At 36.2% G+C, this 13,839-nt stretch overlaps 2 protein-coding genes and 1 pseudogene across 3 annotated transcripts; 2 read left to right on the forward strand and 1 right to left on the reverse strand.

Annotated features, from left to right (window-relative positions):
• Positions 2,103–4,032, forward strand: LOC104767908. The gene is made up of 2 exons (XM_010491872.1): positions 2,103–2,784; positions 3,827–4,032. Exons 1-2 carry the CDS (start codon positions 2,103–2,105, stop codon positions 4,030–4,032), a joined length of 888 nt encoding a protein of 295 aa, XP_010490174.1.
• On the forward strand, positions 5,256–6,132 carry LOC104766552 (glycine-rich protein 3 short isoform-like). Of its 2 annotated transcripts, none has more exons than XM_010490466.2 (2): positions 5,256–5,443; positions 5,626–6,132. In XM_010490466.2, exons 1-2 carry the CDS (start codon positions 5,368–5,370, stop codon positions 5,922–5,924), a joined length of 375 nt encoding a protein of 124 aa, XP_010488768.1. In that variant the 5' UTR covers positions 5,256–5,367; the 3' UTR covers positions 5,925–6,132. The 2 variants fall into 2 exon arrangements, with proteins under 2 accessions (XP_010488768.1, XP_010488767.1); XM_010490465.2 differs by having other exon boundaries at positions 5,261–5,443; positions 5,620–6,132.
• LOC109130850 lies at positions 8,943–10,014 on the reverse strand (annotated as a pseudogene).

The raw sequence follows: 13,839 nt of genomic DNA on the forward strand, positions 1-13,839 counted from the left end.
AGGATGAGAGAAAGGGTAGAAAAGCTTCTAGGTGGGTAGAACATCAAGAGCTAGTTTGTATGCCCAAATTATTCTCAGTCTTAGATAGGTTTCACAACTGTCTAGGATTCCTCTTTGTTTGAGAGTAAACCACCCAAAATCACCATTGTCAACCACTTTATAAAAAGCCTCTCCCTTAAACCAATTGAGCTTGATTTATTTTCCATTTGCAAGATCACACCAAACACTTTAATGAATGTGAACGCTTGAGGACTAGCAAGAGATAAGTTTGGGGGAGTTGATATCTTGTGTTTTTATGTAATTTTAGAGCTTAATTCTTCATTGTTTTGTGCATATTCATGAGCATTTAGGTTGTTTAGGTTGCATTTTGCATCAAGTTTGTTATCTCAGATGTTGGAGTAGAGATGTACAAGGAAAGTGTGCTTTGGAGCCAAATAATTTAATAATTAGCAATATAATGGAAGACACACATTTGGATGGACATAAAATGATTGATGATTCGGAACCAGTCTGCAGTCCCTCAAAGATCGACTCGTATGAAGCCCTTTCCTTGGTATTTAGCTCCAGAGGTCTGCATCTAAGTTATTGTAAATTGAGTAAGCTTTGCAATGGAGGTGAATTCAGGCCAATCAGATGTTCGTGTAAAGAGTTATACTTGTTTGAGTGGATGTATATACAGCCAGAGTGAAGAAAGGAGCCACACGCGGCCAAGACCAACGGCCAAACTATGGCCATGTGAAGCAAGCGGTCATGACCATTGGCCAAGCCATGACCGATGGAGCTCATAGACGTCAAGATCAGGGACTATACACGGCCAAGTCCAGCGGCCAAACCATGGCTGAGTGACGCAAGTGGTCTAGCCCAAGCGGCCAAACGATGGCCAATAGAGTTCAGTCGGATGGAGATCAGGGAGAGTAAGCGGCCACACCAAGCGGCCAAGCCGTGGCCGATGGAGCCAAATGGCCACACCAAGCGGCCAAGCCATGGCCACTGGAGCCAACACCACACTTGTTTTAGTTTTGATTCGGGTTTGACCCAGTTTGTTTTGGGTTGACCCGGATTCTCTTTTATTTTCCTATAAATACTCTAACCCTATTAAGGAGAGACTGATCTCTCTTATCTTTGTCTTATCTTTTCGTTATCTCTTGTTAAGCAGCAACTTAGAGTTTTTAAGCTTATCTACTCTTGGTTTGTTGAATGATTGAGTATTTCTAAGTTTTTAATAGCAATTTCTCTTTCAAATCTCTTAATCTATAATCTCTTATTATGATTTCACAAAGATCAAACCATTTCCTTTGTGTGATCATGATGATGAGTGAGTAGATCTTTTAGAACTTTGGGCTAGGTAGATTAGGGAGATAGATGATTGATCTTTGATGTTTAGGGCTTTGTTTATGTGCTTCCTATCTTGTTTGGTGTTTATAATGCTAGATAAGTCTTGATCATGTTGATTCTAGACTTTAGGAATTTCATGCCCAGAAGGTGTTTGATGAAATTCCTGAACCAAACTATTCAAGAGCTTTGCATTCCTAGCCAATGAACATTGATGATTAGGGTGCGTAGTGGTATTGAGACTTGTTCTTAATGCATGCTTGTCTTGTGATTGCTTTTGGAAAAAGTTGATTATCACTTGATTAGCATATGAATCTCTATCATGGAAATGAATTAATTTGCATTAGTGTTCTTAGCCATAAGATTGTTCTTGATTGTTGCTTAGACATCTAGGATTGGTTAGCTATCTCCCAAGTCAATTACCTTGCCCAGGGTTCACTTGTTTAATCTTGATTTACAGTTTGTTGCTAGTTGTGCTCTGTTTCTTTGAGTTTACATTGTTTTGATTTGGCTGGTTTTCTATCTTTGAATCAGTTAGTTAGCTAAGATTGTTACAAAGAACCAATTCCTGTTTAAGAATAGATTAAGCATCTTTGTGCATTCCTAGTGTGTTGATTAATGCAGATTGTAGATTGATAATTTAATTGAAGTAAAAGTACTACATCAATATGCAATTTTACGACAAAAACGTCTTGTGCCGCTGACAGTTATCTCCTTATCTGTTTATTTTATGTACGGAAGTTTTAATTGCTAATATCTGGAAAGCAGAGATGGATAAGTTGATCACTAGGATTAAGGTGGCCAACAAATGTCCACCAATCACGCACCTGTTTTTTTCGGATGATAGTTTACTTTTTTGTAAGGTTGAAAAGGAACAGTGTGGAGCTATCTTGGATATTTTAAAGAAGTACGAGGCCGTCTCAGGACAGCAAATTAATTTTGCAAAGTCTTCGGTACAGTTTGGTCATACGGTTGATGAGGGGGTACGAACGGAGATGCAGGGGGTTCTTGGAATAACCAATTTGGGCGGCATGGACTCATATCTAGGATTACCAAAGAGTTTAGGTGAGTCTAAAACACAGGTCTTCTCTTTTGTTCGGGATAAACTCCTAAATCGGACAAATGGTTGGACGGCGAAGTTACTTTCAAAGGGAGGGAAAGAGGTGAAGATTAAGTCTGTTGCGACTGCTGTTTCGACTTTTGTGATGTCTTGCTTTCGGATACCGAAAATGATCACATCCAAACTTACTATTGCAATGGAAAAATTTTGGTGGAGTACAAATGGTCAGTCAGGGGGCACGCATTGGCTTGCCTGGGAGAAATTATGTTGTAGTAAGCAATTAGGCGGTTTGGGGTTTAGGAATGTGGACGATTTTAATTCGGCATTGTTGGCTAAGCAATTATGGCATCTGATTGAGTTTCCCGACTCACTGTATGCCAGGGTTTTCAAAGGTAGGTACTATCGGAACTCCAATCCAATGGAACCGATTAGGTCGTACTCTCCATTGTATGGGTGGAGGAGTATTGTATCCGCTAGATCTTTGGTACACAAAGGGCTCATTAAAAGAGTGGGCTATGGGGAAACCATTTCTATATGGACTGATCCCTGAATTCCGGCTCAATCCCCAAGACCAGCTTTAAGTAAGGGTCCCTATGCGGATCCTTCTCTCCAACTAACTCATTTCATTGATCGGCAAACGAATTCTTGGCGTATGGATCTGCTTCATGAGCATTTTGATCTGATGGATGTCGACTTGATAGGGGCTTTACCCTTAGGGAGCTGCCCATCAGCAGACTCCCTAGGGTTGCACTTAAAAAAGTCTGGAAAGTATACGGTTAAGTCTGGATATCATACGGCACGCAGGGCAGCACCGCGGACCTTTCAGGCTCTAGGGTGTGGTCCAGAGATTACCCCTCTTTTGGCAAGTGTTTGGCAGGTTAAATGCCCAGCTAAAATACAACATTTTATGTGGCAAGTTTTGTCTGGCTGTCTTTCCGTCTCGTCTAATTTGAGACGGCGGGGTATAGCGTGTGTTTGGGTTTTGCACGGTGTGGGGCTGATGAGGAAACAATAAATCATGCTAATTCTGTTTGTCCACCGGCTCAGCAAGTGTGGGCCTTATCTCATGTTCCGGTGGGGCCAATTTCTTTACCCACGTACTCTTTGTATGCCAATATGGATCATTTTTTAGGCTCAAAAAATCCGGGCTCTCAACATCCGTTTTTCCGTGGGTTATGTGGTATATATGGAAAGCCAGGAATGCACGGGTTTTTGAAAATAAGGATGAGCAGCCTGGGGAGATTTTTAGGGTAGCAGAGGGTGAGGCGTTATTTTGGCAGCATGCATAGGAAGAGGGTTAGAGTGAGGATCTCCCCTCTGGTCCGTTTGTTTCTAACCCTCGGGTGAGGGTGGCTGCAGCTCCCCTTTCCACCGCTTACTCGGGTCATCGGTGTTTCGTTGATGGATCTTGGAAAGCCGGTGACACTTTTGCAGGTGCAGGATGGATTTGTACGGCGTCTCAGGATTCGTCACACATTATGGGAGCTACCAATTTCCGACGAAGTCTCTCCCCCTTACATGCTGAAGTAGAAGCTTTCATCTGGGCTATGTGTTGCATGATTGGACATGACTACCGGGATGTGGCTTTCTATACTGATTGTTCAGACTTAGTGAAGATGGTGTCTTCTCCTCAAGACTAGCCGGCTTTCTCGACGTACCTCACCGACATCAAGATTGACAGGGAGGAGTTTACTTCTTTCTCTTTATTTTTTATTTTTAGAAATTTGAATGTATGTGCGTTGCGAAAGGCGCGTATAAGTCCACACCATATTTTATATGTAAACAACTTTCCACCATATTGGTTCTCATGAACTAATCTTTTGTTGTCAGTAAAAAAAAAAAAAAAAAAAACGNGTCTTGTGCCGCTTTTCGAATTTTTTTCTTTGACCATGTTAATATAGGAACATATATACTTTGACGACCTGAAAAATAAAGATTACTTATCCGGAATAACGCACTTACGCACATTAATTTTTCGTTTTCTAGAAGTTGAGTCTCTCGCCCTATTTTTTTTTGGAATTTTCAAGCAAATTAATTTTCATACTAAAAAATATCAGTCGTATGGAAGATGCGAACTCCCTTACCCGAGTTTAATCCTATATATATATATATATATATCATCTTACACTTCAGAGTTTTTTCATCATTCAATATGCTAAAACACCAAAATATATACTACCCATAGGTCATAATATAAATTATTTCTAATAGTTTAAATGTTCCTTTTCATAATATTAATTGTCTCTAATAGTTTAAATGTTCCTTTTTATCATAGTAAAATGTTTCATTCAGGTTTAGAATTTACTGGTTAGCTTTGCGGTTAGAATAATTTTATTTTATTTTGTATAATAAATAGAATCATAAGTCATCTAGTGGGTTCTTGGATTAGACATAACATTTTTTCTATTCTTGAATGGTTATATAGTTTTTATATTCGCATTGAATGTCACAAACCATAGTTTTACGGAGATGAATTGATGATGGTAATGTATATAATAATTATCATATATTTTATATTATCGGGGATTTTGCAGAGTTGCAGTAGTCCAATTATGGAGTTCTACATATATTTTTTTGTGCCAACCATAATTTTACGGAGATAATAATATCTATATGCATGTGAATGCACTGTGTTTAAAAACTTAATAGTTGTACAATATACTAAAAGAGTAAAAGACTGGTGGTGTTGTCATTTATGGAGTTTCAAATTTATTTACTGTGAATCCAACAACCAACCATAAGGGGCCATAGTTAATACTATAGACGAGTACACGAGACTTTGATACTTATCTCCTTACCACTTTGTATTTAATTATTGGACTACTAGACTGATTAGTTTATTTGACTCTTTCTTGAATTTTCTTCTTTCTCGTCTTCTATAAATAGAGCGCATAGTGAATAACATATGATCCATCACTTCATTCACTTGGGCTTTGCATCATATATAAAAAGAGTGTTATAAAGAGTTAAAGAAGATGGTTTCCAAGGCTTTAGTTATGTTGGGTCTATTTGCAGTTCTTCTCGTTGTCTCAGAAGTTGCCGCTGCCTCCGGTACGTAGTAGATATGATGTTGAATCCTTATTACATGTATCAAACTCTTTTTATGTTTTACATAGAACGTATTTTTTATGTTATAAATAATTTCTTTTAAAGCGCGAGATCCGAATTTACATACATATATTTTAAAAAGAGAGCATATCTTTAAAATAATGTAATGTTTTGGAAAGGTAAAGTGAAGTCAGAGAGTGAGGAAACCGTGCAGCCTGATCAATACCATGGTGGAGGAGGTTACAATGGAGGAGGGCACAACGGAGGTGGATACAATGGAGGAGGGCACAACGGTGGAGGATACAATGGAGGAGGGCACAACGGAGGAGGATACAACGGAGGAGGTCACAACGGAGGAGGATACAATGGAGGAGGTCGAGGAAGTGGTTACTGCCGTCACGGCTGCTGCTACAGAAATTACCGTGGATGTGTAAGGTGTTGCTCGTATGCTGGAGAAGCTGTTCAGACTCAGTCGGGTCACTAAAACAATATAATAAGTTGACCACCATGCGTTGTATTCTAGATATATATACACTTATGTGTGTATGACTATAGGTAAACCATGGTGCGTTTGTAATGAAGCGCCTTAAGGATACTAATGGGAATAAAGTTTCATAATGTAATGACTTCGAGTTTGAGTTGTAATCTGCGATGTTTGCATAATAAAATATCGTCTCTATTTTCTATTATTATCTTTCGGTTTTCTGTAAATTCATACTCTTAAGGTCGAAGAATAAACAAAAAGATTAGACTATATCGAGGTTTCATTTGCACGCATTAAAGTTTCCAAAGTTAACTAAACATACAAAATTGAAGTACCATAGATACTATCTTATAGTTTATATACTGAATCAAATTATAGGTTAGTTCATGTAATTATAAACATGTTTCGAAATTATGTGTATAAATACGTTAAAACAACTTAGTTTATTGCAGAATTAATGGTCCGTTTTCCCGCATATTAAAGATCATATAGAGAAATATTTTGTAGAGGATGTGTTTGACAACTACCATCGGAAATTCATCGTATGATTCTGAAAATTTCTGCAAAACAAAAATCAAAATCTAAAAATTAAAAAATTTATAAGAATTTTTCACTTAGATATATTAGTATATGTACTTAAAGAGTTTCATAAAAATATATACAAGGATACAAACGAAGATTATTAACTTTATTTTATTACAGATAAAATACACGAGCATTAAGTTTTTTGTAACACTATTTCAAAAAAAAAAAAAAAAATTGGTATGAAATATGATGAGATTTCAAATTACTTACACTCACGTCATTGTACAAAACTGCACGGTAACGTGATATAGATCTTTAAATTCATTGAAACTGTCAAGTACTAGTAGTAGTACATGCCATGCACTTGTAAATATCATAATATGATCTAATAGATATTTGAATTTATTTCACGACAGATCCATACCAAAAATTTTTGTCGACAGATCTTTCTGCTCCTTGTCATTTCGCCCATTGTATAATTGGAATAGCCCATAACTACTGCCTATTGGTAGCTCAGACAATTTTTTCCCAAACATTTAATGCACATGAAAAACATAAAAACAAAGACCATAGTTTCATTTCCTTACATGAAAACGAAAGTCAATATCCTACTGACTACTGAGTCACAGAGACAATTGTAGCGGAGAATTACATATGTGAATTACTCTATAACTTAGGACAATAAATCTTTTGTTGTAGCAGAGAATTACATATGCGAATTTTAACATAAAAGTATGAATGGCTATATTGAAAAGAGTTGTAAAACTGTCACCTATCTATAAACAACAGAAAATAACTATTTATATAATTCATTTAGATCTAGCTACACTATAATATTGACCATCTCCTCGTCGTGCATGCTCATCTACTTTCTTCTGGTTGATCATCAGTGATCCCAAAATGAAAGATTTTGCTAGTCAAAAGTTATATCAGTCACTCTAATGTTCAGTGCCGGCCCACCCCTAAAGCAGGCAAAACACCTGCTTTAGGCCACATCATATATTAAAATTTTTAGCAACACATGTTTAAGAGATTAGGCAGGTCTGTTGGGTCCGTATCATGCGATTATGTGGCAAGTCATGGGTTCAAGCATTCAACTCTGCCGTGTCATTTACAGTTTTTTTTTCTTTTTCTTTTGTTTTTTATTTACAGGTTTTGGTTTTGGTTTTTTTTTGTTGGAATAGTCTAATATTTTTAAAAATTATTTATTACTTTTTGGTTTTTAACATTAAAATCTACAAAAATTTGAATTCACTTGACTACAAAATATTATAATATTCAAACAAAACTAAAATTTTATACAAGAACATCAAAATTACTTCTTCTCCTTAATTTTTATTTTATTATAATAATATATTATTACCAACTATTTTTTATTAACAATGATGTCTACTGAGTATTTGCTATAATAAAAGTTACAAAAATTATATTTTAGTTATTTCATTTTTTCCATGTTTTTTATTATATTTTAGCATTGTAGTAAAAAAATATTAATTTTATATAATAAAACAAAATTATTTTTCTATGCTTTAGGCCACCAAAATTCAAGAATCGGCCCTGCTAATGTTCTTTATTTAGGTAATATCATGATTCATACCAGTATATCAAGTCATTAACTTCAGTTTATCTAGTTGAGATTCTGCTAAGTTAGTGGTTGAGGGGCGGTTCTTGGGGAGATCTAGTGGAGCATTTGAATAGGGTTATAAAAAAATTTGCCTATATTTGAAGGCCAGAAAAAAAATTAATTAAATTTGAGGACCAATTTTTTAATAGGTGTGTTAAAAAGGCCAGTATTTTTTAGATTTTTACAAGGTCCCTGAATTTATTTGGCCAATAAGATGATGATGATGATGAGTTCACAAACCGCTCCATCTCCTTAAGAAACGAATGGCCCTAGAAAACGGATGTGGGAGATGTACCATACCGCGTGTAACCGAAACAACCTTGATCCAACGTAGAGAATCCCACTGACGCTTATTTCTGATACCAGCAAGAAACCAAAAGAGAATACAGCGACGAAACCTGAGTGTAATCGAAAACAAGGTTCATCTCATCCTTGCTGATCAAGGAAGCACCATGTAACGAAAATATAATCGTTAACTTGGTTTAGGCTCTTATTGGTGACCAGTTGAAGAATAAAAAGAACGAGGAGGAACAGGAATAAAATGGAACAAAAAGAAAAAAATTAAAAATAAAAAAGGAATGAAAAGGAATAAATGCAGAGAAAAAACAGAATAAATGGTATGGTAAATGGTAACAAAAAAACAGAACAAGCAATAACATATAAAAAAAATATTAAAAGAAAAATAAAAATATTTTTTTTAATCAAAAACAAGCATCTTCAACCCATCAAAACCAACGTACAAACATGAATACATGAACATGTATTGTTTGAACTTTCGGTAACCACTACAAATGTGTGATACTAATATGATAATTATAAAAAATAATCAACTATAGACGTTGAGAACTACGTCTCTTTATAGACCATATTTACTCAGCAATTTGATCTCGTACAATTTTCATATAGGCTCCTTCTGCAGCTGGTTCTTCTTCCATTTCATTATCTTCATCATTGTTTTGATTTTGATGCATATGATTAACATCAGTTTCCCTCTCAACTTCTTCAAAATCTTTATCCTTAATTTTGTTCCAACGAATAAAATTGTGTAGTCCAATTGTCGCGAATATAACTTTTCTCTGTGTAGGAATATCATACCTTGAAAATTCATTTAAAACTCTCCATTTTTTTTTCCAGACACCAAACGTACGTTCAATAACAAAACGTAAAGACGCATGCCACCTATTAAACATTTCTTTGCTATTCTTGGGAGGCTCACCATGTAAAAATTCTTGTAGATGATACCGTGTACCTTCTGTCCTTTCTTTCCTATATGGAGCTAAATATCCTCGTTTATTGGCATATCCAGAATCTACAAGATAGTATTTACCATCAGGAGGTTTGGGAAACATGTGATCTTCACATATAGCTGTTGCCAACACTCGTGAATCATGGGCATTCCAACAAAACAATAAGTGAAAAGCATATCTAGATCACACATAGCCAAAACGTTAAGACTTGGTCTTCCTTTTCGATTCACAAATCGTAGTGCATCTCGACCTGGAGTTACCATAATTGGTATATGGGTTCCATCAAGTGCTCCAATACATCCATTAAAATAAGGCCAATATTGCTTATCCCCTTCTAAACTTTTAGATATTGCTTCAAGCTCACGTGTTGTTCTTGGCCGTAAATAGTCTAGAGCCAGCTTCACTATCGCATCCAAAACAAGATGAAACTTCCTACATATAGTCTCTTGAGCATGACCAAATATTAAACCAATGTCATGTTGGCTGTGATTTGGGCACAAAGAATCAAGAAAATTGCGACACTTTCATCGATCTTGATGTTCTTTGACTCTTGTAATCCATATTTGTTCTGAAGAACTTCACACAAACTGGTGAATGCTTTTGAATTCATGCGTATAAGAGTGTGGCATGACATTTCACTCTTGTAAATTTGTCCTTGTATGATACTCCAACCGTTTCCCCACTCTTCGTTCATGGGTTTTCTCAAAAAATTCTTTTGATAGTAGTTTATGATTGGTTCCATGTAGTTCTGCATAAACTCTTCCTCTTCCAATAACATCAATTCTGCTAACTCTTCATCGGTTAAATTGTGAATCCCACGTAACCGTAACTCTAGAATACGAAGTTCCTGGAAATATCATTGTCAAATTTTTAGCATAATTATATAAAGTTAGAAACCAATTTTCTCACATGCAAGTACTCGTAAGGGTTTTTTTTTTGTTGCAATGAATTTTGTAACTTATACCAAAAGAAATAAATAGAACATCCAACATAAAACTCAAGCAAAAAAAATAATATAATAAGATCAAAAGGAAATAAACTTAAAAGTATAAAAATCTAACAAAAGAAAGATGTTCTTCGTACCCAAAGAAAAAAACCAAACACAAATCCTAGGAAGATCAAATTAAAAAAAATGTCTAATCAATATTGTTGTCACCACTATCACCGACTAAGTTGATCATTGGTGGTCTAGTAGTCGGTTCTCCTACTTCAGAAGAAGGCAACCCAAGTAAAGCTGTAAAACTAGTTTTCATAGCCTCACAGCCTCCTAAATTATTTTCAAACTCTTGGGAGAGATGGTGAGATGCGATGTCATATGTGATATGAGGAGACATACTAAATCCAACTGCTCGTTCTCTTATCTTCTCCACAGAAACATTTGCAGCTAATTGCTGGCTGTTTTTCATAAAATTAGTTGCCACTTGCAGATTGACGTTGTTGCATGGATACCCGTGTCTATCGATTCCAACTAAAGCCTCCATGTACTTGATCTTAGTTTCAACACTCTCCAGTTTTATAAATGCTTCACGAATGTCAGCATCCTTTTTTAATAACTTGTTCGCCTCCCACCAAAATGTTCCAAGTTGTTCAATAGGTAATTTTTCTAGAACCACCGTAGCGTCGCCATATGATAGCTTTTGAATCTTTCGTGAACGTAGTTCTTGTAATAAATCTTGACGAGTATCTATTACACGTTGAAAGCCAGTCTCAACTTGCGATTCAAAATGAGTTCTTCTTCTTGATGGACGAAGACCAGACTTCTTCTGGGTTGTTGTTGTTTCACGTACTTGATTAGTAGGAGGAACCAAATTAGTGACATCTAAAGATGGTTCTGTACTTTGATCCTCTTGTGTTTCTTGTATTACTAGATCATTCGTGTTTGCTAAAGCAGATTGTGTCTCCTGGAGATGTGCCCCAAAAGTAAATGGAGAGTAATGTTCATCTTGATCGACATCATGTTGACCATATATTTGGTCCAACAAATCTTTGAAGGGCAAAGGCTTGTTCTTCAAAACCCGAACAAATTTTCCTTTATTTCCAAATTCCTATCAATGATTCAAAACATATTAGAATAATTTTTTCTGTTCATATAAAAATATTATAAATGATAACAAAGAGACTTACAGCAATTCGATCATTCCACCAAGATGTTGTCATAATTATTTGTCCAGTAGACGGATCAACAGCAACACCCGTGCGTTCCATCAGTTGCCTATTAATTTGCCAAAGCTTATCCAAGTACTCGATTTTGCTCTTTATCTCACCATCCCAAACAAGCTTCTCTCCGGTCAACTCAAATAATTTGTTTTCTACTCTTTTTCTACCAGCAACATTCGGCATTCTACTAGAGTGGTCATTTGATTTTAGCTCCGTAATAACGAGTTCAAGCATAATTTGACAATGTCTTTCCTTCCATACATACTATAATATATAAATACTCAGTAATCATGTTTCATTTAAATACAGTATTACAGTTCATCCTATATGCATTGAAATTCAATATATAATTATATACAAAACATATATACCTTTCCTTCGGTGTCAATCCCTGATGCAGTGGTCGATTTGCCTTTGTTTCTCGAAAGATCTCCACTAGTCTCTCGTGAACTTGCCATAATCCAAGTATTTTCTAAAGATCAAAATCAAATACATAAATTAACAAAACCAAACACAAGACTGTAAGCAAAACATTAAAAGAGAATCCTATGCTATAAAATACTGTATGATTTTTTTTCACCTTTACGTCTATGGATCGTAGGGTTTTTTTTCCTATGGTCGATGGCTTCTTGTGCTGAAGATTATTTATAGTTGTATTTTATAAGACTTAAATTATTAAACAATTCATGAGATAATTATGAGATAGATCAAGATGAGTTTGAATTTGATATTAGATATGTACGAATTGTTTATGATAAGTTGTGGAACTAGTTGAATCAAAAGATAGAATTGTTTAGAAGAGTTTTGACGTTATCATGTACCTTTTATAGTTAGGTTTAATTTGATAGTTATCATCAACGTTGTTTTACAATTTATTAGACTTTTGCATGAATTATTTTTTTTATAGATAATAATTTATTTATTTTTCCTATTTGTTCCACATCAAAATTGGAGAGGAACAAATTTCTTCTATCATTCATAAAAAAAAAAGGAACGTATAGGAATAGTGTTGGGTCCATGTTCCAGAATTTGGAAAATGTGTTACTTGTAAATTTTGGAGCCATAATATTTCTAAAATACAAATTTTGGAGCCATAATATTTCTAAAATACAAATTTTGTTGGGCTTTCCAATCCCAAGCCAAATCTCCTATTAGTATGATATTATCCGCTTTGGGCCCAGGTGGCAAAACCCGCACGGATTTCTTATTGGGCTCCTTCCCAAAAGGCCTCATACTAATTGGAGTTGGTCTTGGCTTATATATTAGAAACTTATTTTCTAATCTTCAGATCTGGGACATTGTTTGTATCCCAACAAACCTCCCCTCAAACTATGTACCATGATACTTTGGCCTCCCCTTCAGCGAAACCCAGGTACCTAGATTCTGGTACCCCTTCATTCCTGAAGTATTTTTGAGGCACCCTTAATTATGTCATCTTTTTGAGAGATCCTCCCACACCGAATACAGAGCCCACACCCACTCCCCTAGGTCCACTTTCGACCGAGGCTCTGATACCAATTGTTGGGCTTTCCAAGCCCAAGCCAACTCCTCTATTAGTATGATATTGTCCGCTTTGGGCCCAGGTGGCAAAGCCCACACGGATTTCTTATTGGGCTCCTTCCCAAAAGGCCTCATACTAATTGGAGTTGGTCTTGACTTATATATTAGAAACTTATTTTCTAATCTTCAGATGTGGGACATTGTTTGTATCCCAACAAACCTCCCCTCAAACTATGTACCATGATACTTTGGCCTCCCCTTCAGCGAAACCCAGGTACCTAGATTCTGGTACCCCTTCATTCCTGAAGTATTTTTGAGGCACCCTTAATTATGTCATCTTTTTGAGAGATCCTCCCACACCGAATACAGAGCCCACACCCACTCCCCTAGGTCCACTTTCGACCGAGGCTCTGATACCAATTGTTGGGCTTTCCAAGCCCAAGCCAACTCCTCTATTAGTATGATATTGTCCGCTTTGGGCCCAGGTGGCAAAGCCCACACGGATTTCTTATTGGGCTCCTTCCCAAAAGGCCTCATACTAATTGGAGTTGGTCTTGACTTATATATTAGAAACTTATTTTCTAATCTTCAGATGTGGGACATTATTTGTATCCCAACAAACCTCCCCTCAAACCATGTACCACGATCCTATGGCCTCCCCTTCAGCGAAACCCAGGTACCTAGGCTCCAGTACCCCTTTTATTCCTCTGGAATCCACATTCTATAACCTTTCACATTTTGAGGATAACCCATAAAGACACCTTCGATGGCTCTTGGTTCTGTCTTACCTTGAGTAATGTGAACATAGGCAGTGCATCCGAACATTCTCAGGTGTGATAAATCTGGTTTCACTCCTGACCAG

Source organism: Camelina sativa, chromosome 19, assembly GCF_000633955.1.
Source record: "Camelina sativa cultivar DH55 chromosome 19, Cs, whole genome shotgun sequence".
NCBI classification, from domain to species: domain Eukaryota; kingdom Viridiplantae; phylum Streptophyta; class Magnoliopsida; order Brassicales; family Brassicaceae; genus Camelina; species Camelina sativa.